The sequence below is a fragment of the Pogoniulus pusillus genome, chromosome 3, assembly GCF_015220805.1.
Source record: "Pogoniulus pusillus isolate bPogPus1 chromosome 3, bPogPus1.pri, whole genome shotgun sequence".
Taxonomy (NCBI): Eukaryota; Metazoa; Chordata; class Aves; order Piciformes; family Lybiidae; genus Pogoniulus; species Pogoniulus pusillus.
This window is the reverse complement of record NC_087266.1, coordinates 10,870,430-10,894,528: the sequence shown is the minus strand read 5'-3', so window position 1 is coordinate 10,894,528 and position 24,099 is coordinate 10,870,430. Positions and strand designations below refer to the sequence as shown.

At 42.4% G+C, this 24,099-nt stretch overlaps 1 protein-coding gene and 1 long non-coding RNA gene across 2 annotated transcripts in view; one reads left to right on the top strand and one right to left on the bottom strand.

Annotated features, from left to right (window-relative positions):
• The first annotated feature begins 747 nt into the window (after positions 1 to 747).
• Positions 748 to 8,354, top strand: LOC135173550 (uncharacterized). The gene is made up of 2 exons (XR_010301372.1): positions 748 to 1,455; positions 8,097 to 8,354. It is a non-coding gene; the product is annotated as an uncharacterized LOC135173550 (long non-coding RNA).
• DEUP1 (deuterosome assembly protein 1) overlaps positions 8,238 to 24,099 on the bottom strand; it is a 60,736-nt gene continuing 44,874 nt past the window's right edge. Inside the window, exons 12-15 of the mRNA XM_064140513.1 lie at positions 20,396 to 20,524; positions 11,493 to 11,547; positions 9,090 to 9,291; positions 8,238 to 8,318 (exon numbers count right to left, since the gene is read on the bottom strand). Coding sequence (XP_063996583.1) covers positions 9,121 to 9,291; positions 11,493 to 11,547; positions 20,396 to 20,524 — 355 coding nt within the window. The 3' untranslated portion in view covers positions 8,238 to 8,318; positions 9,090 to 9,120. The remainder of the gene's footprint in view (positions 8,319 to 9,089; positions 9,292 to 11,492; positions 11,548 to 20,395; positions 20,525 to 24,099) is intronic.

Here is a 24,099-nt window from a genome sequence, read left to right as displayed (position 1 = left end):
TTCTAGGAAATCAAGAAATTAATTCTGATCAAAATGTTTCCAATAATCCTGGATTCTTTTGCAGCCCTTTTTCTTCCCGACATTTTAAGGCACTCAGTTAAACATTAACCTTCAGAAGATTGTGGGTAGGGAATTTGGGAACTCTTGACTGCTGCCTAAATCCAGGCCAAGCAAGGAGGAATGTGATGATGTTACAGTGCACTGAAGTATAGCAGGAAATATTTCTGTGCCAAAAAGTCGGAGACCCCTTGCAGCTATACTTGCTATGCTGTTGCTTGGCATGTGGATAGGGCCAGTGAAGTCAGTGGGACTGTTCATGCAGGTGCCAATGACAGACTGTGCTGTGCTTCCTGCATTGGCCCTGTGTATTGCTCCAGTGCCAACCAGCATTTTGCAAAGAAAGAATTTAGGCAAGCAAATGCAATACCCTGCAGTGGGTTTTGCTCTAAGTCATGTGTTCCCATGGCAGGGTGAGTCTATGGACAGCTACAACCTAACCCAGTTCAGAATGACACAGGTGCTTGATGGTGCTAGGATGGCCACAGCTGTTGACGTGTGCTGTGCCACAGCTGTCAGGAGTGTCTGGAGTTGAACTAGCCTTGCAAACTGAAATGATATGGAAACAGAAAATTTGCTGACAAGAAGGGCTTGGATGAACTGTAAGGTTGGTTGCTCCCCTTGCAGAAGAGTTGAGATCCATGAACAGCAGACTATGCATACGGGATGGTCATTGTGGCATGTCCAGAAGAGTGTGACCAGCAAGAAGTCTGCTGTGCAACCCCTCTGCTCACTGAGACTGACAATTACATGCTTTGGTAGTGAGAACTGCTTCCTTCAGCTGCAGAGATCTGAAGTGATGTATCTGTAAAAGTAATTGCTTAGTCTGTGTCATCTCCCAGCTGCTTCTCTTCTCCCAGGTACCAAGTCCTTTTTGTACTATTTTTATTTTATCCTTAGTCGGGGATGGCTGCGATGGAGCTCTCTCTGATAGTCTGCCCCTTTTTGAAAGGAGGTGTGCAGCTTGAATAAAACCTGTGCCTCAGGAAGCGAGCAGAAGCATGTGTAGTTTAAATATGTGTGTTCTGCAGGGTACTTCGTGTCTTGGGCATCTTGAATAGAAGCAAAGTTTCTGCTAACCTGTTCGGTGAATTCCTCCCCTTCCTCACCTTCTATAGATTCTTAACCAGAGCTTTCCTGGCCCTGCTCGTTCTTCGATACTTTCTGACAGCTCTAGAGAAGTCCTTGTGGCTTTCCCATCTCCAAGTAACAGGTTTACTTCACTCTGTTCCACCTGCAGGGCTTTTTTATCAGCCCAAGCAATAATTGTATAATTTGGAAAGCATTCCCTGAAACTTAAGTGATTTTTTTTTCCCCCCTCCCTTCATTTTCTGCAGGAGTCGAGTCTGTGACGCACAGGAGCAGTTAACTGTCTGGTAACAACTAAATAGGCAAAAGGTCAGTGGAAAGAGATAATATTTAAGATTGCTTCTCTAATGAGATGTTCCATTTCTGATGCTTTTTCTTATGAACTCCCTTTGTCTCTTGTCATCAGGAAATTCTTCAGGTCACAATAATGATCTTTTCAGAGCAGAATGTTTGTTAGCGTGAACCTATCGCATAATGCCAATGTGTGCTTCAGTTCCTTGAAATGTGCAATTTTACTGTGTGCTAATTGAAGGGGAAAGAGTGCTACAGGTTCTGAATTGTTCCTTATGCAGATGTAGGAATTGATTTCGTGGTTTGACTCTTAGGGAAAAAAATAAAAGAAGAATGTTTTATTCTCTAGTAAACAATGAAGTTGGATTCTGACATTTTTTACCAAATTCCTTTTTACTGGTATGAGATTGTGAGAATGTGCACTTGGAAAAATAGTGTGAAGCCTCTGTAGACAGGAACTGTCAAAAATCACTGGGAAATAATAGGGAAGTAAATTAATGGCAGTTGCCCAAATGTCAGCTCCTGTGAACTTCTCAGATGAAGGTGTAACTGTGCCTCTGTTTTTTTAACTGTACGTATTACTCCAACTGTCACTCGCCTTAAAAAATGTTTTAGCAATAGAGTTTCAAACCTTTTCCCAGCACACAATAGCTTGTGGGCAAAACTGAATGATTTATTATGAGCATTTTACCAGAAAACTCATGCTGAGATACTTCTTCAGCAAAGTCTTATGATACAGTTTCCAAGAGTGCTCATTATTAGGTGAAGTCATTAAAAACCTGCCATTGCTTTCTGACAAGTTATAGAAGCAATTTTTGTGACCATTTTTTTCAAAGCATAAATCACATCTGAGTCAAATACTTAAAGATCAAGGTTTGAAAGGAGTTTTATAAATGTCTTCGAAGTGCAAGGGAAATAAAGGCATCGTGTAGAGTATTTTTGCAATGGGTAAATGCCTGCCTGTGTAAGATGTGGCCCCAGCTCCCCAGCATTGTCTGAGAGGAGCCAGCAATGCTGCCTGTGGTCTGAAGGAAGAGCTACAAATACTTTGAGAACTCAAAAATCTGGCTCTTCTTTCTCTGCCTCAATCCATCTGCATGGAACTGTTTGCTTATTCACATCCTGGTGTTCAGAAAGCAGCACTGTCAGATACATGCTGCAGAGAATAGGCACTTGTTTTTTTGGGACTGTTGAGGTTCTGTGCCCAGATGGTCTGTGTATAGGCTTGAACACTCCTGTAGCTCTGGAAGAAGAGAACTAGAGCCTGCACTTTCATTCTCTGCTTCGCACCTGCATCACAGTTGTTTCTCATCAGGAAGTTTCATACCAGTGAAGGGAGCTCACATGCCTTGTGCCAACAAAGCAGAGTCCTCCTAATCAAGTGTCCTCATCATTACTGCAGGTGAAGCTTGGCCACTGCCCAGGTGGCCAAGAGAGCCAGTGGCATCCTGGCCTGCATCAGGAATGGTGTGGTCAGCAGGAGCAGGGAGGTCATTCTGCCCCTGTACTCTGCACTGGTTAGACCACACCTTGAGTACTGTGTTCAGTTCTGGGCCCACCAGTTTAGGAGGGCATTAGATGCTTGAGAGTGTCCAGAGAAGGGCGACGAGGCTGGTGAGAGGCCTTGAGCACAGCCCTACGAGGAGAGGCTGAGGGAGCTGGGATTGGTTAGCCTGGAGAAGAGGAGGCTCAGGGGTGACCTTATTGCTGTCTACAACTACCTGAAGGGTGGTTGTGGCCAGGAGGAGGTTGCTCTCTTCTCTCAGGTGGCCAGCGCCAGAATGAGAGGACACAGCCTCAGGCTGCGCCAGGGGAGATTTAGGCTGGAGGTGAGGAGAAAGTTCTTCACTGAGAGAGTCATTGGACACTGGAATGGGCTGCCTGGGGAGGTGGTGGAGTCACCGTCCCTGGGGCAGTTCAAGGCAAGGTTGGACGTGGCACTTGGTGCCATGGTCTAGCCTTGAGCTCTGTGGTAAAGGGTTGGACTTGATGATCTGTGAGGTCTCTTCCAACCTTGGTGATGCTGTGATACTGTGATGTTTTCTTCTGTGCACTGCTATTATTTGGGTGAAAAGATTAAAAAACAACAACAGTATCTTGTGGTGCTTATGTGTGATACCAAAGACCAGAACTTCTGAAGGAGTTCTTGCTTCACCAGGGATCGTAGAAGAGTTCACGTCAAGTAGAGTAAATCCTACATCTGTTGCAGGAAGCTCAGTGACAGGATGGCTTAGGACTGTTCTTTGCACACAGGTGGTCTCAGAATGTAACTGGGCAAACACATTCTTGATAAATCTGTTCCCAAGCCCCTAGAGTTTGGTTAATAGTAGATTAGAGGAACAAACTGATTAGTTTGTTGGTTTGGGAAGAAAGACTGGAACACAGTGTATCAGTGTCTACAGGCACTGCTCAGTCCACTAGTGGAAACGTAGGTGCAGTACATTAAATTGCAGCCTACTTACAGATTTGAGTGTCTGTGTGATTAAACAGTAACTTGGACGTGGTGGACTTTGAGAGCTCAACTCTTGTGGTGAGAAAAAAGGAACACACTGTTCCCACATTGATTTGGCCAATTCAAATGAGTTCTGCTATGAACAACTTTTAACCTGGCATATTCTCAGCAAGCTGCTGTGTCTGACAAGATGAAAACCTTCCCTAGGACAAGGCAGTTGGTGTAGAATCTAGAGGATAGGTATGCTGCATAGAATTATATGGAACAAAAAGTGATTGTGAGTGATACAGAATCATAGAATAGTTTGGGATGGAAGGGACCTGCAAAGATCATCTAGCCCAAAACCTCTGCAGTCAGCAGAGGCATCCTCAACTATGCCAGGCTGCCTAGAGCTCTGTCGAGCCTTACTTTGAATATCTCCAGGGATGGAGCCCCAACCACCTCCCTCGGTAACCTATTCCAGTGTTCCACCACCCTCATGGTAAAGAACCTGTTCCTAACATCCAATCTAGATCTGCACTTCTCTAGTTTGAAGCCATTGCCTCTCATCCTATCACTTTTGTAAACAGTCTTTTGACGTGGCCCAAGATGTGATTTGCCTTCTGGGCTGCAAGCTCACAGTGTCTGCTCATGTTCAGCTTCTCATCCATCAGCACCCCCAAGTCCTTTTCCACAGAGCTGCTTTCAGTCTCCTTATCCCCCAGTCTATATTGATAGTGAGGATTGTTCTGGCCCAGGTGCCTGCATTTGCTTTTGGTGAACCCCACATATATATATATATATATATATATATATATATATATATATATATGTATGTATAAATTTGCTGTTGTAGGTTGTAAAGCCAGATGGGAATGTAATGTTGTCATCAGCCATATAATACAGGGTAAGGACCAACTCCCAGTGTCCTCTCCCTCTGTTGAGTCTCTGGGAAACCCATAGGCAGAAAACAGCAGGACTGGATGGAGATCAGCACATACCTGAGCTGGCTATGTAAATCAAACTTTGGTGACTGGCATGACATGCTATAGATGTGAAATCTCCCAGAGCTCATCTCATCAGACAGGTTTTGCTGATGTCTTCTTTCTCATTCCCACTAACAGTGATTAGTTTCAAATTATCAAATGGTGGGTTTGATTCTGTGTTCTATTGCAGCACTGTTTAATCAGGAATTATACCAAATTATGCTATGATAAAGCCAGAACAGAGAGACTGGGGGATTAAGTACTTTCTCTAGTGTATCTCTGATCATAGCAGATTTATTAGCTTTTGACTGGGTAAGCTAAAGCCGTTGTTTATGTCTACCCATCAGAAAAGCAAGGAAGCTGAGCCACTCTTCATTTTTGCCTTCACCTGGCACTGTGTTTTGCTGTTGTTTGCATTGCTCTCTGCATCATTTAGAGTACTCACGTCTGACATTCTATTATTCTTACTAATTATTGCTGCTATTACTATTACTCCTGAATTTCCTGTACAAAAGAGAGTAAGAAATGGTAGGAAGAAAATGTGCTAACTACCCAACTTTCATGTGACTCCCTTTGAAAAGTTCCTGTTCAGTTCCTGTCATTTCACTCACAGCCCTGTGAAAGTAAGTTTTGGGGAATGAATAAAAGGAGCACTGGTTTTAAACTGGAGCAGAGTAGATTTAGGTTAAACATAAGGAGGAAGTTCTTCATAATGAGGGCAGTGAAATACTGGAACACATTGCCCAGAGATGTGGTGGAGGCCTGATCCCTGGAGACATTCAAGGTTAAACTTGACGAGTCCCTAAGCAACCTGATCTAGTTGGAGATGCCTCTGCTCACTGCAGGGGGCTGGGCAAGATGAACTTCCGGGGTCCCTTCCAAACTGATGCACTTTGTAGTTCTATGAATTGGACAGAAATGATCTGGCAGAACTATTGCCAAATAGTGTCTTGATGAAACACGTTGGCAACTGTGTGTACATAACCTCTGTTTTTCCTTCACTGAAAAATGCTGGTGGCAACCTGAACCATTCTCCTTTTCATTTAAAACAAGTCTTTCAACTGCCAGCCAAAAAAGAAAAGACAAAAAAAAAAGCTTTGTGGTAAAGCTTTGAAAAATCATAAAAGAAATCCAGCAGCTTACAAGAATTTTCCACTGCACAAGGTAGAATGGAAATTTTCTGTGTGTTTTGGGTAATCTGAACATTGCACCTTGTCCTGTCAACTTCTGATTAATAACTCACTTTTTCATATTGGATTCCTATCCTTGGACTCTTTTGATTATTCCTTTTTTGACAATATGCATACATCTCCAATCCTTGTTCATAAGACATGTAATTTCTCAGTCTTTATTATTGCTGCTGTCCATCATTCTTTAAACAGTTTTCCATATAGCTTGAAATATGGTACATTTGGCATGATAACAGGAGGAATATGTATTCTGCTTCAGAAACCTCTCAGCAGTTCAATCAAGATTCTACCTTTTAATACAATTAAAGTATCCAGAAGCAGCGGTGTGGCTCCAACTGTACTCTGGCAGCAATGGCCTTGCTTAAATTGGGGGTTGTCAGATGAGAACTTCTACTGATTTTGGCTAACAAAAGAGATAGGTGACCTTTCAGGTAAGTATGTCTCAGCACATATGTGGTATAATATCCTCTGAGCAGGAAATAACAGTAAAAAGTAAGTTCTTCATAGCGGTACTCTGCTGTTTCCAGTGCTTTTCACTGGGAGTTTATTATATGGTGCTGTACAGAAACCAGGCAAAAACTAACTCTCTTATTTCATTAGCCAGAGTTAGTAGCTTGGCCAGATCATGAAAAACTTTAGGGTTTATATAGTGATAATGATACTAATAATATTTGTACAATTATTCTCTTTACTGTTGTTATTATTGCTAACTTCACATAGAATCACAGAACGGTAGAGGTTGGAAGGGGACAAACGGAGATCATCAAGTCCAACCTCCCTGCTAAAGCAGGATCACCTAGGGCAGGTCACACAGGAACATGTGCAGACAGGCTTTGAAAGTTTCCAGAGAAGGAGGTTTTCCAATCTGAAGAATCCAGCCTGGTCCAATGCTCCAGCACCCTCACAGTAAAGAAGTTTTTCCTTATGTTCAGATGGAACTTTCTGTGTTCCAGTTCAAGTGTGTTGCCCTTTGTCCTGTTGCTGGATACCACTGAAAAGTGCCTGGCCCCATCCTCAAGCTGCTGGCCACACTCTTAATGCATGGCAAGATACCACTGGCCTTCTTGGCCATGGGAGTACATTGCTGCCTCATGGTCAGTGTTCACTAGGACTCCCAGGTCCTTCTCCACAGAGCTGCTTTCTCCTGGGTCAAGCCCTAACCCGTACTGACACGTGGGGTTATTCCTTCCCAGCTGGAGGACTCTGCCCAGCTCTTTAGCCTGTCCAGGTCTTGCTGAATGGCAGCACAACTTCTTGGTGTGTCAGCCACTCCTCCCAGTCTCATATCATCAGCAAACCTGCTGAGAGTGTGCTCTATCCATTCATCCAAGTCAATGATGTTGAACAAGACTGGACTCAGTACCCTGGACCCTGGGGAATGCTGGGATTTACAGGCTTCCCACTGGACTCTGCACTGCTGATCTGTGCTCTGTCATTCAGTCAGTTCTCACTGTATCGTCACACAGACTTGTATCATGAGAGGCATCCTCAGGCCTGGACTGGACTCAGATACATAAGTTTCTTTGAAGATCTGGAGCACACTGTCCCATACGTGTATATCTTGCAGTGGCAAAGGAATCTTAAGTGGCTAATGTCCCAGATTTTTTTTCCTCTTGCTATTTGGAAAGACAACATTTTGCTGTCTTTGCTTGTACAGATATTTCCCAGCTTGTTTCTTTCTTAGTTTTTTTCTTACCCAAAGATGCATCTCCCCTTAAAATGAGGGCATATATATTGAGTTTGTTCAGATGTCCTGCCATCATCTTTTTATTCAGGCTTAGTTCCTCCAGCTGAGTCTAGTAATTTTCCTGAGTTTTTCTGTAAAAAGGTTCTTTGATGTCCTCATTTTCATTACTCATTTTATGGCAAACTGAGCCAAGCTGGTATTTAAAATCTCAGTATTTTGTTTAGCTGTCATGTAGTGCATTTTGTCTTAATGGAAATATAGGTTCTAAAAACAATTTACATTCTTGCTGTGGTCTTGAATATTAACAAGACTTCTTTTACTTACAAACTGGAGCTGTTTGATAGTCTGGTTTTATTTTTATCCAGATTTTTCCAGGAAGTTGGCAACAGTACATGCTGGAAAGAAGTTCTTCAGTATCTCTTTCACTGAAATTGGTGGTTCATCAACACTGTCTGTAATTTCTGTTTCGCTTGCACAGCAGCAGAATTCAGTATGAATTGCAAATAAAAGGCAAGTCATCGTTATGCACTTTTTTTTTTGGGCACAGGGAGTTGAATTAACTCTGCTCACTTTTAGAATGTTTTTCCCTGTTGTAGAAAGAAAATAAAGAAATTAGGCCCTTATCTCAAACTGACCACAAGTTGTCTGAAGTTGAAAGGCTTTATCCCTGTTCCAATGGAGTTGAACAATGAGCCAACACAGTATCAAAACATCAATACCAAGCCAGGTGCTTTTGAAGATAGGATTTAAAAATTGTAAAGAGTGAGTGTAAAGCATGAAAAGCACCTGAGATCAGGCTCTGCCCCAGGTGAAGTCTAGAGGGCTGGTAAAACAGGCAGTGTGAGTGCCTTCAAAATACGTGCTTTGTCTGTTCACGTTCCTCCCCCAGACCTGCATGGCTTAGAGGAGAAGAAAGAGCAAGCTCCAGTTTCTCATTTCAAGAGTCCCAAGGGCTATTTCCATAGCCAAGAATAACCAGAGCATAGATAAGCTCTTTACGCCAGCAGCCATGACATGGCTAAACCCCCCTGTTTTTCCTGTTCTGTGCAATCTAGAGAATTTCTGTTGGCTGATTGTATTTTTAAAGCAATAATTCCACTTAATAACCCTCTGTACATCACAGAATTGAAAATGTCTTAATTTATGCTGCTATAACGGGGTCTCTGCTGCACGCAGGTTAATAATGTCATAAAGTAATAGTTTAGCCATGTAGTTAGGTTACAGTACTCCTAAATCTGTAGGATAATGATTATCTTATTGAAAGCTTGGTGTTAAAAATACATACTATTGGCACTGTGCCTAAATACATTAAGCAGCTAGTTGCAGATTTTAGTTCTAAGAAACTCACGAGTGATTACTTGGGTTTATATTCTGAATTGTGTGATTGGCTTATGTATGCCTGCTCTGCTGCATCCTGGCATATTTCTGCAGAGTATTTTCAGAATGCCTTTGCAGTTCTTCAAGGTGTGAATTTAAACGTTCTTCAAACTCTCTGGTGTGTTTCTCTTCCTCTTGAAGGAACTTTTCTGTTGTTGCAAGGAAGGACATCTCAGGGGATGACTGAGTAATGAATAGAAAACCACGGTTAGTATAAACCAGCAATTACTACAATGTGTTTTACATTATCAAATGTTGGATGTGAAAAACATCTTAATCTGTAGTAGCTAATGCAACTCCCCAAGAAAACCTGAATTTGGGGCATATATTTTTAAAGGCTTTCAGGTGCTTAGATGATATACCGTGAACATGATGTTTGGTTTGGACTTGATGATTTTGGAGGTCTTTTGCAACCTTGATGATTGTGTAAGTACCTGTGATACACCATTGGGATCATAGAATCATCAGGGCTGGAAGGGACCTCAAGGATCGTTTAGTTCCAACCCCCCTGCCAATGGGCAGGTACACCTCACACTAGATCAGGTTGCTCAGAGCCACATCCAGCCTGGCTTTAAAAACATCCAGGGATGAAGATTCCACTTGCTCCCTGGGCAACCTGTTCCAGTGTCTCACCATCCTTATGGTGATGAATTTCCTAAGGTCTAATCTAAATCTACCCTCCTCTAGCTTGGATCCATTCCCCCTGTCTGTCACTGCCTGATGCCCTAAAAAGTCCCTCACCAGCTTTCTTGTAGGCCCCCTTCAGCTACTGGAAAGCCACAATAAGATAGATCTCCTTGGAACTTTCTCTTCTCCAAACTGAACAACCCCAGCTCTCTTGATCTGTCTTCATAGGAGAGGTGCTCCAGCCCTCTGATCATCCTCGTGGCCCTTCTCTGTATGTCCATATCTTTCTTGTAATAGGGGCTCCAGAACTGGGTGCAGTAGTCCAGATGGGTCTCACCAGAGTGAAGTAGAGGGAGAGAATCAACTTCCTCTACTTGCTGACCACACTACTTTTGATGCAGCCTGGGATACAATTGGCTTTCTGGGCTGCAAGTGCACACAGGTGGCTCATGTTGAGCTTCTCACCCACCAGCACCCCCAAGTCCTTTTCTTCAGGGCTGCTCTCAAGTCAGTTACTGGCCAGCCTATATGAGTGCTTGGGATATAGATTTGCCATTAAAAAAAGGTGAATATTCTTTGACAGAATCAAGCTGCTTCAGAACCTCCCTATTTGGATCAGATGAAGGCTATGCTCATCACTTGTATGATTTATACCAGGACAGAGGGCAGTGATCTGTTTTTTGGGATTATGCAGTATAACTAGTGTCGGGCACTGCTTATTGCCTGCTTCAGTTTTAGCTCTCTGCTTCTGTGATGCGATACTTGGTGAAGAAAGGAAGAAAACCTATTCTTATTTTAGTACTATCCACTTCAAACCCTGGTATTTTGGAGAATGTACTAAATTTTATTCACTGCAAGCAGTTCACTGAAAAAAAATCTTTTTTTTATAAGCATTTAGTAGACTGAGACATAAACCATACCAAAATCCTTCTTAAAATGATTGTCATGGGATGCAGAGTCATGCAAAGCAAAGGACATGAGTGAGTCTTTGATGGAACAAGTTCTAATTCTTTAAGCACCAATGGTTGTAAATTTGGTTTTATTGCTAATACTCAAGATGCATTCATTGGAATGTCCTTATCCAAAGAAGTAAGAAATATTTTCTTCTTTGCCTAAAGATACCATTTTTGTTTAAGTCAATTCATGGTTTCCCTGTATAAATAAATACAATTTTATGCTTAATTTTTATCAGTTGACTGTGAAAAAGTAATTGAGCTGTAGTACAGAATAAGAGATATTTTTCTATCATTAGAATTGTATTGAGAAAATTGACATTTATTATCTTAACTAGACCATATGTTTAATAGTTTTAATATCTGATTATCACTTTATAATCTCCAGGTTTGTTTTTTCCTGGAATATAAAAAGGAGAGTTTATCTATCAAAACATTGAACAGGAATAGTTTCCAGTGACTTAAATATTCAAATGTTTGGTGGCAAAGGCCAATTCTGTTAAATCTAAATTTTTATCCTAGGCTCCATTGCTTCAGAATGGAGTGTTGCCTATTTCCATGGCAATTAGAGGCAGGATTGGTCTTTCCTTTCAGCTTGGTTTAAAACTGCCCTATAGCAGCTTTTCAGGCCAGAATATACTACCTAGAGAGATGCTTTAAGGCACTGTTCTAATGCACTATTTTACTTCAAACTCTTTGCAGCAGACTGTGAGATGAAATTTAGAGATTTCCTATAGGACACCTCTTTTCTTTTCAAAGTACAGCGAGTAAGTGATAGCTGGAAATAAATTCTGAATGTAATACCATCCTTCTAGTCTGAGACAGGGTTTCTGATGTATAGGGATCTGAAAATGAAATTCACAGCAAAGCAGAATCTTCCCTTTCCCAGGCCCTTCAAATTAGTGTTTTAACAGGGCTTGAGAGGTTGAAATTACCCCCAAGATAAATTATCAGACTAGCTCAGAAGGTTAGGAAGCAAAATGAAATGATATTTTACAAGCAAACTAGAAGATCTAGAAGCATAAAATACAATCACAGCATTACAGAACTTTAGAGGTTAGAAGGGACCTCCAGAGATCACTAAGTCCAGCCTCCCTGCCAAGGCAGGATCCCCTAGGGTAGGTTGCACAGGAATGCATCCAGGTGGGTTTTGAAAGTCTCCAGAGGAGAATCCACAACCTCTCTGGGCAGGCTGTTTCAGTGCTCACCCTCACTGTGAAGAAGTTTCTCCTCATGTTGAGGTGAGACCTTCTACATGTGTATGTACAGAATATATTTACATATATTTACAGCTCCTTACAATTCAGAAACAACAAGAAGGACTCCCTTGGATGAGGGGAAAAGCAAAATAGATCCCACTCCCCGCACTCCCCTTTTTTATAAGAGAGGAAAAGAGAAACGAGAAAACAATTTCACTGCTATCTACTTAGCCATCACAAGTGTCTCAGCCAAGGTCAGCAAAGCCATGCCAAGGTACTAGCCAGAGTGAAGAAGAAAAAAGGAAGGAACAAATAGTTTGTGCAGCACACTTTATCCTAATCTGCAAGCAAACAGAATTATATAGATCAATCATTATTTTTCTTTTACATCCAACCCCTTATTTTATGTCTCTTTTACTATTTTTTCTATGCAGCATCATTGGAATTTTCCTATCCTATGTTTATAATTTGGATTTAGGTTGGAGAGTTAGTTTTAAACCACCACACATCGCAGGAAAGTGACTTAATTTGCCACATAGGAATAAGGAATCCGCAGGTATTGGATCATTTTGTGCCACGACACTTTTCTGTCGATCCCTGCACTAGCAGGGAGGAGAAAAAATGTTAATCTTCCAAAGTTTGAGCAACTGTGCAGGGAGATGACCTGCCTTCTGCTATTTCTCATAAACACATGCATGGCTTCCCATCCACAAATCACTGGTGTTTTTGTAGGGAGAGCTGTTCCTGAGATTTTGAATGCTGTAGCTGCATGGACATTTATTCCTTCATAGGTTAGATCAAAAATATACCCGCCTGAACATGAGCCAGCAGTGTGCCCAGGTGGCCAAGAGAGCCAGTGGCATCCTGGCCTGCATCAGGAATGGTGTGGTCAGCAGGAGCAGGGAGGTCATTCTGCCCCTGTACTCTGCACTGGTCAGACCACAACTCAAGTACTGCGTTCAGTTCTGGGCCCCCCAGTTTAGGAAGGACACTGAGATGCTTGAGCGTGTCCAGAGAAGGGCGACGAGGCTGGTGAGAGGCCTTGAGCACAGCCCTACGAGGAGAGGCTGAGGGAGCTGGGATTGTTTAGCCTGGAGAAGAGGAGGCTCAGGGGTGACCTTATTGCTGTCTACAACTACCTGAAGGGTGGTTGTGGCCAGGGGGAGGCTGCTTTCGTCTCGAGGTGAGGAGAAAGTTCTTCACTGAGAGAGTCATTGGACACTGGAATGGGTTGCCCGGGGAGGTGGTGGAGTCGTCGTCCCTGGGGCAGTTCAAGGCAAGGTTGGATGTGGCACTTGGTGCCATGGTCTAGCCTTGGGCACTGTGGTAAAAGGTTGGACTTGATGATCTGTGAGGTCTCTTCCAACCTTGGTGATACTGTGATACTGTGAAGTGTCTCAGCCAAGGTCAGCAAAGCCATGCTAAGGTACTAGCCAGAGTGAAGAAGAAAAAAGGAACAAATAGTTTGTGCAGCACACTTTATCCTAATCTGCAAGCAAATAGAATTATATAGATCAATCATTATTTTTCTTTTGCATCCAATCCCTTATGTCTCTTTTACTATTTTTTCTATGCAGCATCATTGGAATTTTCCTATCCTATGTTTATAATTTGGATTTAGGTTGGAGAGTTAGTTTTAAACCACCACACATCGCAGGAAAGTGACTTAATTTGCCACATAGGAATAAGGAATCCGCAGGTATTGGATCATTTTGTGCCACGACACTTTTCTGTCGATCCCTGCACTAGCAGGGAGGAGAAAGAATGTTAATCTTCCAAAGTTTGAGCAACTGTGCAGGGAGATGACCTGCCTTCTGCTATTTCTCATAAACACATGCATGGCTTCCCATCCACAAATCACTGGTGTTTTTGTAGGGAGAGCTGTTCCTGAGATTTTGAATGCTGTAGCTGCATGGACATTTATTCCTTCATAGGTTAGATCAAAAATATACCCGCCTGAACATGAGCCAGCAGTGTGCCCAGGTGGCCAAGAGAGCCAGTGGCATCCTGGCCTGCATCAGGAATGGTGTGGTCAGCAGGAGCAGGGAGGTCATTCTGCCCCTGTACTCTGCACTGGTTAGACCACACCTTGAGTACTGTGTTCAGTTCTGGGCCCCCCAGTTTAGGAGGGACATCGAAATGCTTGAGCGTGTCCAGAGAAGGGCGACGAGGCTGGTGAGAGGCCTTGAGCACAGCCCTACGAGGAGAGGCTGAGGGAGCTGGGATTGGTTAGCCTGGAGAAGAGGAGGCTCAGGTGTGACCTTATTGCTGTCTACAACTACCTGAGGGGAGGTTGTGGCCAGGAGGAGGTTGCTCTCTTCTCTCAGGCGGCCACCACCAGAACGAGAGGACACAGCCTCAGGCTGCGCCAGGGGAGATTTAGGCTGGAGGTGAGGAGAAAGTTCTTCACTGAGAGAGTCATTGGACACTGGAATGGGCTGCCCGGGGAGGTGGTGGAGTCGCCGTCCCTGGGGCTGTTCAAGGCAGGATTGGACGTGGCACTTGGTGCCATGGTCTAGCCTTGAGCTCTGTGGTAAAGGGTTGGACTTGATGATCTGTGAGGTCTCTTCCAACCCTGATGATAATGATACTGTGAAAATATATCTTCTTGTGATGGTTGGATTCAGTGGTAGAGTTGGCAGTACTGCTTTGGAGTATTTGAAGAAGGCTTTTGTGTAATGAAGAAGGCATTGGATTTGAAGCCTTTACTTAAAGAATCACCATGTGCTTCACTTAGTGAACACAAGCTCTGAAATCTGAGCAAAGAAAGTACTTCCAGTGAGAACCAGGAAAATATGAATCTGAAACATTAATTTAATAGGTGTCATCACCTAAAGGAAAAAAAAAAAAAAGCCATGGTGTCCTTTTCCACCTGGGTGGCAAATCTGCACCAGTGCTGGTCTGCAGAAATGTTGTCTAAAGTTATGAGAGAGTCTCAGGGATTCATTGTAACAAGGGCTGACTTGTCATTAGAAATATATTTGCCTCCTAATCAAATGATCTTCCTCAGCTCCTATGGCCCTTTCTTTCGACTGGTGCTTGCTTTGATGTATTTCTATTTGAAAGACACTCTAAACTCCAAGTGAGACATTTCTGAGCTGAGAAAAGAATGTTTATTGTTCCCTACAGCTCTTTACTTGAGGGTCAGACATCACTGGCTATCATTTTGGATAGGTCCCTAATGCACTGGGTTTTACACACTTTGAGAGAAGGTTGTATCTAAACAGGTTTAAAAGGCAACATCTCTTGTTAGCAACTAAGATTTGCTTTCCAAGCCTTTGGTCTGTTCTTTCACTCTGTTCTTTATTGTTTTCACTTTCTGTGCCTGAGGAAGTAAACTCATAAAGAGACTGCTTTAATTCATGTCTCAGATGAGACTCATGGTCCCCAGTTTTGAATTTCTTTTCCTCAGAAAACACTTTTATTATCTCTTTTGGTTTTCAAGCTGGAGCTGGTTAGAAATGAGTCCATTGGTAAAGCTTTCAACCTGACTTATTTGGGTAGTTAGGCAACAAGGACTTTACTTTTTAATTTCTACAGTGTAAGTCAATTCTATATTTCTTTGGTGTTTGTAAGGAGAATCATTATTTTTGAACTGTCATTCACTGGAAATGAAGGAGTGCACCTGACAGAAAGGCACATTTCCACACATGAAAATATGTGCTATAGATGTCTTCTCAAGCAAGAACTAACTAAAGTGCTTATGAATTAATTCAGGATTGCTGAGGAAAAGCACTTCAGGAAGCTAGGTCTGTTCTCTCTCACAGGCTAATTAATTTGTCTAGAGTTCATCCCTTTCTTGCCCTGTGAGTTGTCCCAGTATTCTTGGATGCACTTTGACTAGAGCAGGAGCAAAGCTCTAACACTTGGGATATTTTACTATTTGGTGGTCAGGCTATGACTGGGCAATTACAGTGTTAAAGCCTTCTCATATTTATCTCCTTCCTGGAAAGTTCTTATAACACCAAGGCTAGGAATTGGCCTGGCTAATTTTAGTCCCTCTGAGACTGAATTTGGAGGCTTCTGGGAGTACTTTCAGTTCTGGGCCCCCCAGTTTAGAAGGGACGTTGAGATGCTTGAGCGTGTCCAGAGAAGGGCGACGAGGCTGGTGAGAGGCCTTGAGCACAGCCCTACGAGGAGAGGCTGAGGGAGCTGGGATTGGTTAGCCTGGAGAAGAGGAGGCTCAGGGGTGACCTTATTGCTGTCTACAACTACCTGAAGGGTGGTTGTGGCCAGGAGGAGGTTGCTCTCTTCTCTCAGGTGGCCAGCACCAGAAGGAGAGGACACAGCCTCAGGCTGCGCCAGGGGAGATTTAGGCTGGAGGTGAGGAGAAAGTTCTTCACTGAGAGAGTCACTGGACACTGGAATGGGCTGCCCGGGGAGGTGGTGGAGTCGCCGTCCCTGGAGCTGTTCAAGGCAGGATTGGAGGTGGCACTTGGTGCCATGGTCTAGCCTTGAGCTCTGTGGTAAAGGGTTGGCCTTGATGATCTGTGAGGTCTCTTCCAACCCTGATGATACTGTGATACTGTGTGATACTTTCCTCTAACCTTAGACTGCAGTACATCTTAGGCAACAGGTACAGATGCTTGTCTTCAGAATGCTTCTGTCAAATAGGAAACCAAAACCGAGATACCTAGAAGATTGCTAAGCAACATAGGGAGGCTTTTTGAGAGCCTAAGTACCTAATCAGCTAGGTAACAGTAATACCTAAAGAGAGGCATGGACTGCAGCATGCTTCTCAGTAGGATTCAGACTGTCAAAATCAGTTCTAATAATGTCTAGCAATGGAATTTCCACAACTTAATATTGCAATCCATGTATTATGCAATTTTTCATCCTTGATGTTAGGAAGTTTCCTAATGCCTTATCTAGTTTTTCCTTGCTGCAACTTCAGTTTTTCACGTGTCTCCAAGCCTCGAAAACAAGAGCAGACAAGAAGAGAAACAGGAGAAGGTATTTGTAACTGAAAGATCCAGACTGGGAAAGACAATGTACATAACTGCTTCCCTCATCTGAAATGAAGACATTTTGTAGAAATTGAATGTTCTGAAGCTGCAAATAATCTTACTGGCTATTTTACATTCATTTATTTGATATTTGATTATTTGTGCTATTTATTATATTGTGCTAGTTTGAAGCTAGCTACAATGTTTTGGTGAGAAGAATTAGATTACAGGCTGTGAAAAGGAAAACAGAATGATGTCTACTTCACTCATAGACTTGCTGGGAGGTATAAGAACAAGAATCCAAACATAGATAAGGGAGTCACTTTGCTTGGGAGCTCTGAGCTGCATGTCTTTCTCGCCTCTCTGCCGTTTCTCTGATTAATCCATTTTGCTTCTTAACCCCCTGGCCGAACCTCCATTCTTCCTTGGGACTGGGGTAAGGTTGAGAGGGGTGGGAGAAGGTGGAAGGGCAGTTGGGAGCCCCTCCTGGGGACTCCGGTATCTGGGAGGGCTGTTGTGTTTGTGTATTACCTGTTACCTTGTCTATTTCTGTATATAGCTGTATATACTGTAAATGTCTGCTTGTATATTGTGTTAAGCTGTCAATAGAAGCTTCATTCAAATTTCCAGAGCTGGCTGAGTCTAGTCTGGGTGATTTCCAAAGTGCATGGGGGGTGGGTAACACCCAAACCATCACAATTTATTAAAGCCTGGACATTGGACTGTTCTATGGAACAGAGAGCTTCCTAGAGACTGGTAATGGATCAGAAAAATGTTTTCTGAAGCAGTTCATATAAAAAAAGAGAACAGAACCCAAAATACTGTTCAGAGAAGAAGTATTTCCCTAAATTTGAAAAGCCTTGAAGGGAGAATTTTTGAAGTTACGAGAACTTCCAGTGAATCCCATCTGAGTTTTCTAGTTTAAGGCAAAAGGCATTTTCTACGCATGTCACCTCGAAGTAAGAATGTGAAAGGACAGAGGTTCCAATGGAATATTTACTAAGATTGCCTGAAGATTCTCTACTAGGAAGAGAGATGTACATCTTTATCTAAAGCCCTAGAGACTATTTTCTCTTTTCCTTAAATAGCAGTGGAGTAATTTTGGTAGGTATCAGGACGTGACCTGGAATTCTGGTGTTTTCAGATGGTGCTACAAATATTCCTCAGACGAACTGTCCTTCAGAAGCCTTGAACATGGTCAAACACCAGTTATGAAAGCTGTCAAAGAACTCTGGGTTACAACATATCGTGTGTTTTTTTTCCTCCCTCTTTCTCCTTTACATTTGAACACAGAACTCTAGAGAAACAGACTGCTGAATCAGCTCTGCACTAAAGCTGTGGTATCCAGTGTTGCTCTGAGTGATAATTTAATTTTGACAATCTTCTGAACTTGTCCCTGTTTCAACGCTGCTTATTTGGTCTTATTCTCTTTACAAGAAATATTCCTTGTTTAATAGTTTCATTATGTACTTTGCCCACACACCAGCTGGAAAGTGTTTTCCTTATAATCTAGTCAACTCTCTTGGCATCAACTGGGTCCCGAGTGCCAGCTGGGAAGTAGTTTCTCTGCAGCTTGCAAAAGGACATTTTCCCTGGGCTGGAAACAGAAGTTTTGTGGTCTGATGTCTGTGATACTTCTGACAAGAAAGGAAAACTGATCTTTATCAGACTCCATTGGAAATGTCCAAACTTCTTCACTATTAGCTGTTTAAAGATGAAAACTCTCAAACTATGAGAAATCAAAACCATTTACTTAACATTCTTGTGAAGCATAAGAACATAAAAAAGTCAATGAGGTCAAACACCCACGACTATGTGGCTCTCACTGCTCTTTGACTTCTGGAACCATGATCAGTGAAGGGCTGCACTGCAACTCCTGCTTACCAGGCAAGTTGTTGCTATGGTGCTCCCTTATCAACAGCGAGGATCTGGACTATAAAGACAGTTTTCCAGCAGCCATCCCTTTGATAGCAAAGAATGTGTGCACATTACTGTGGGTTCTAATGCAGGTATAACCAATTGCAGAAGATACTAAGTGGGAGGATAGAGCTCAAGTTTATGGAGAGAGTTCAAAGAATGATGTAAAGTTTTCCTTAAGAAGTTGCCCTGGGCAAAGTGAAATGCATCCCACTTGTCATGGAGGTACATAATCTCTAGCCTATGAAGACTGAAAGAAAAGATGCTGTAGTGTTACTCTCCATTTCAAGAGGAGTCAGGATTACAGCAGCTATCATTTCTGTTCCTTTCCAAACACAACAGCTAATACATAGCAAATAGTTGCTGAAATTCCTCTAATTCCATCCATCAACTGAATGAGGTGGAAATTTGATTTATCTAACAGCACTTAAGCTGTAAGTTTGCAGGCAACACGGAAACACGCTTAAAGAAGAGTGCCCTTACAGAAGGCAACATAAAGCAGTGCCCCAATAAGGAAAGCAACGAGCTAAAATGCAGAAATCTCTCTCACAGTCATATCATGGCAGGTAATTATCACCATTGTTATTAGAGTAGGAGAGCCCTGCAGAGGGACCTGGATAGGCTGGATGGGTGGGCAGAGGCCAATGGGATGAGATTTAACAAGGCCAAGTGCAGGGTTCTGCACTTTGGCCACAACAACCCCAAGCAGAACTATAGGCTGGGCACAGAGTGGCTGGAGAGCAGCCAGGAGGAAAGGGACCTGGGGGTACTGATAGACAGTAAGCTGAAGATGAGCCAGCAGTGTGCCCAGGTGGCCAAGAGAGCCAATGGCATCCTGGCCTGCATCAGGAACATTGTGGCCAGTAGGTCAAGGGAGGTTATTCTGCCCCTGTACTCAGCACTGGTCAGACCACACCTTGAGTACTGTGTCCAGTTCTGGGCCCCTCAATTCAAGAAGGATGTTGAGGTGCTGGAACATGTCCAGAGAAGGGCAACGAAGCTGGTGAGGGGCCTGGAGCACAAATCCTATGAGGAGAGGTTGAGGGAGCTGGGTGTGTTTAGCCTGGAGAAGAGGAGGCTCAGGGGTGATCTTATTACTGTCTACAACTACCTGAAAGGGCATTGTAGCCAGGTGGGGGGTGGCCTCTTCTCCCAGGTAACCAGCAACAGAACAAGGGGACACAGTCTCAAGTTGTGCCAGGGTAGGTCTAGGCTGGATATTAGGAAGAAGTTCTTCACAGAGAGAGTGATTTCCCATTGGAATGGGCTGCCCAGGGAGGTGGTGGAGGCACCATCCCTGGGGGTCTTCAAGAAAAGACTGGATGAGGCACTTAGTGTCATGGTCTAGTTGATTGGATAGGGCTGGGTGCTAGGTTGGACTGGATGATCTTGGAGGTCTCTTCCACCCTGGTTGATTCTATGATTCTATGATTCTAGAGTAGAGGTACAGCCCAGAAGGGGATGTTTAATCTCCAGGAAAAGTGCATTTATGTTAGGAAAATGTATTTTCATTTTTGCTGGGCCAGCACTGTATAAATAATAAAGATAAGAGGGGTGATCTAATTTTTGGCTCCTCCAGTCCACAGATGAATTGTTGAAAATAGATTCTGTTATAGGGAAATTGTTACTTACTGAGGAGTTTAGGTCTTTCACATTGCAAGCAGGGCTCAGCAAGCTGCCTGTTCTGCCCTTTTCAGGAAACTGGACACCAAAACCCAAAGGATACCTCACTGGTGGTGAGGGAGGTTTATCTTCTGTTCTCTTTTCATGACCTCTGTGGAGCGTGTGAGAAGATAAGGTGCTACCACTTTTCGAACCACTGATATTGCCTTGGCAATATAAAGCAGGACTGCAGTTCCTGTAGTATCCACTGGCATTGAACATAGCAGCCTGTTGATGTTCCATTTCCCATGTGCTTTGCTTTTGGAAAGTTCTAAAAGACAAAAACCAAATAAATCAAAAGTATGAAAACCTGTCAAAACTAAGCTATCACAGCAAAGCCATGGGCCAGGGGCTTTTAATTTCATTTACTTGGACAATTATAATTAATTATCTATTTGTATAGAGGTGAAGCATGACCAAGTTGCAGCAAATTTTGGTTTTTTTCTGTACTAGAAGTGGGTGGATTCAAATTGGATGTTAGGAAGAAGTTCTTCACCATGAGGGTGATGAGACACTGGAACAGATTGCCCAGGGAGCTGGTGGAAGCCCCATCCCTGGAGGTCTTTAAGGTCAGGCTGGATGGGGCTCTGAGCAACCTGATTTAATATGAGGTGTCCCTGCCCATGGCAGGAGGGCTTGGAACTAGATGATCCTTGAGGTCCCTTCCAGCCCTGACTATTCTATGATTCTATACAATTTAGCAACATTCCACTGAAGTCACTGCAAGTGTCTGAGTGTGCATTCTCTGCTTCATCTGTGACTTAAATCACAGTAATTTAAACTCTCTCACTGGAACTTAACTAAGTTGAGAAACCTTGACAGGACAAGAGCTAATGCACAAATTTGCTTCAGGTACTGAAGATACCAATGCTCCTAAGTGCTTGTTACCCATCTTTTGCCCAAACTTATCCTCCCTTCAGTTTTTCAGTGGAACCAGCTGTGTAAATGCTACCCAGGTATGTCTTGATAGCTTTTGGTATAAAAGAAACTAGACTGAATTTAAGCCACACAAATAGAGGGAATGAAGTATTAAAGTGTGAGAGAGACAACAAAACCTGTAATTGATTAGTGGTTGGATAATTAGTCAGTTTTGATCTAAAATTGCCTTAAACAACTGTCTGTAAATAGCTAGGATTTAGAATAAATGTTTCAATAAGTTACACTTAAAAAAAAACCCATTACATTTCTCTTACAATATTTCTGAGGTAAAAAATTCCATTCCACTTAGATCTGTGCTTATGATAAAATAGAACTTCTAGTCTTGGGATGTAATCACTCTACTTAGACAATATATCTGCTTGAAAAGATCCTATCATTGCAAATACCCTAAAATATTTACTAATTTGAGATGCAGCTATAAAAGCTTTTAAGGATCAAGTTCCCTGCCACTAAAATATATTATTATCAATATTCAGGGGTTTGCAGTGCTGCTGAGATCCAAGGAAAACAGTTGTGGGTTTGTTGTTGTTGTTTCTTGGTTGGTTGGTTGGTTTGGGTTTGTTTGGTTTTTTTAAACTGGAACATTCTAGTGAGAGAAATTAGATTCTAGGCTGTGAAAAGGAAGCAGTGGTGATGTCTACTTCACTCACAGGCTTGCTGAGATGTATGAAAACAAGAACATAAACACAGATAAGACAGTGGGTGTGGGTCTCTGGGAGCCTGTACTTTTTCTCCTTGGGCTGCTTCTGTGTAACCAATCCTTCTGCATCCTAACCCCCGCTGGCTGATCCTCCAAACTCATCTTGCATGTAAGGCAAACTCTGGGATAAGAAAGAGAGGTGGAAAGGAGATGGAAGGGTGGTTGGGAGCCCCTCCTGGGGACTCAGGTTTCTGGGAGGGCTGGTGTGTTTCTGTATCACTTTTAACTTGTGTATATCTGTCTATACCTGTATATATTGCAAACACCTGCTTGTATATTGTGCTAAGCTACGAATACAAAGCTTCTTCCTTAATTTCCAGCTGGCTAAGTCTAGTCTGGGTGATTTCATAAGAGTGGGAGGATGGGTAACTCTCAAACCATCATGATAGTTTAAAAAATTGAATTGCCAGTTGCAGGGAAAGTGCAATGTTTTCTGTAGAAAGATCATGACAACGTTTTCTCAATCTAAATATTTGGTGTTGAGAAAGGTTGGCAGTGGAGTCTTAATGGATCTTGCTCGCACATAAGCCCTGAAATATGAAACTGAGTACTCCATAAACTGTGCAGAACAACTCAGAAAACTAATGAAGAACTTCTTTTTGTCTGATAATAAAAGAAATGGTGATTAAGACACTCTGAATGATACAGGAAAGCAAATTGTAAGCACGATGCTGTAATATTGTTATTACTATGATATTATTACTAATATACATTCTAATGTAAAACTCACTGTGGCATGCACCAAACCTCTCAGTTTTTTAAATCACTTAAAATGTTTACCTTTATGGAGGCTGAGTTTTCTGCTTTCATGTTTTACTTTAAATAAATACATTGCTCTTTGGGCTCAGGAGCATATCCTGTTTCTTTTCCCCCTCATTCCCTCCCCCCTACTTTAAAGCCCATTCCATCTATTGTTTGGATGAAGGGCACAGTGAAGAAACTGCCACAGCTGAAGATAGATGGCATGAATAATAAAATCAAAGAGTTTTTTTTTCATCTTGTGTTCTGACCTTTTTGGAAGTAATTTCCTCTGTAAACTCACAGTAAAGTCTATGTGATCTGTGTTCTTTTTTCCCCCAAAGAACTGCTTCTTTATGCATTTAATAATAGTTATTACTGTTATACTATATCTTGCTTCACTTAGACCAGAATTTTCAGACTTGGGCACCTGCAGTTTTGGTAGCTTTTAGACAGAAAAAAACAGACATCATCCCCAAACCCCAAGGGTTTATTTTTTGAAGGAACTCCACTTGCTACTGAAATCCATAGGATTTCTGGGACTGTTTGCTTCCTTGGAAAAAACATGACACTTGCATTTAGGTGCTTTAATGCGAATACTGTGCCTTCACCTCGGGCAGATTTCACAGTTGGGGTTTGAATTTCTGCCGGTTCAGTGATAAATAATGTCTAGGAACAGAGTTCTAGTTTGAATACAAATGCAAAGATAGGCAAATATCTGCAAATTTGTAACAAAATGTCCCATCCAACACGAAAGCTGCAGTTAAATAGCTTATGCTTTCAGTGAGTTTACTGTCACAGATTATTCAACTCATACTTCACAAAAATAGGATCACTGTTGACATGGTGACATGTGGGACAAGAAGTGAAAGAACAATGTCTTGGCAAAGAGAATTTATATAGACAGGATCAATTTTTCCAGACTCCTATCTAAAATCAGTCTGGTCCCTATGTGCCCAATGATTTCAGCACTGTAAAATGAAGGCTTTAACACAGTCTGCTGGCTGACTTAGCCTTGAGAAAGAATGCAACAGGTCGTTAATGACCCAAGTGCCTTCAGAATTGGTGGTGTTGTCTTTCCCTTGCAAGTGTAACTGCAAGCTTGATTTCAAAATGGCAAACCACTGTTTTCCAGATGAGACTGTTTTCTCTGCTTCCAGTTTACTGCAGTAACTGATACAGTGGTAAGTATAGCTGAGAGCATGTGACCTCCAGAGGGTAACAAAAACCTCCTTAAGATAGACATGCCACTGTCAAAACAGACTTTTTTAATGAGATCTCAACTATAAGCATTCAGTCCTAGCCTTTAC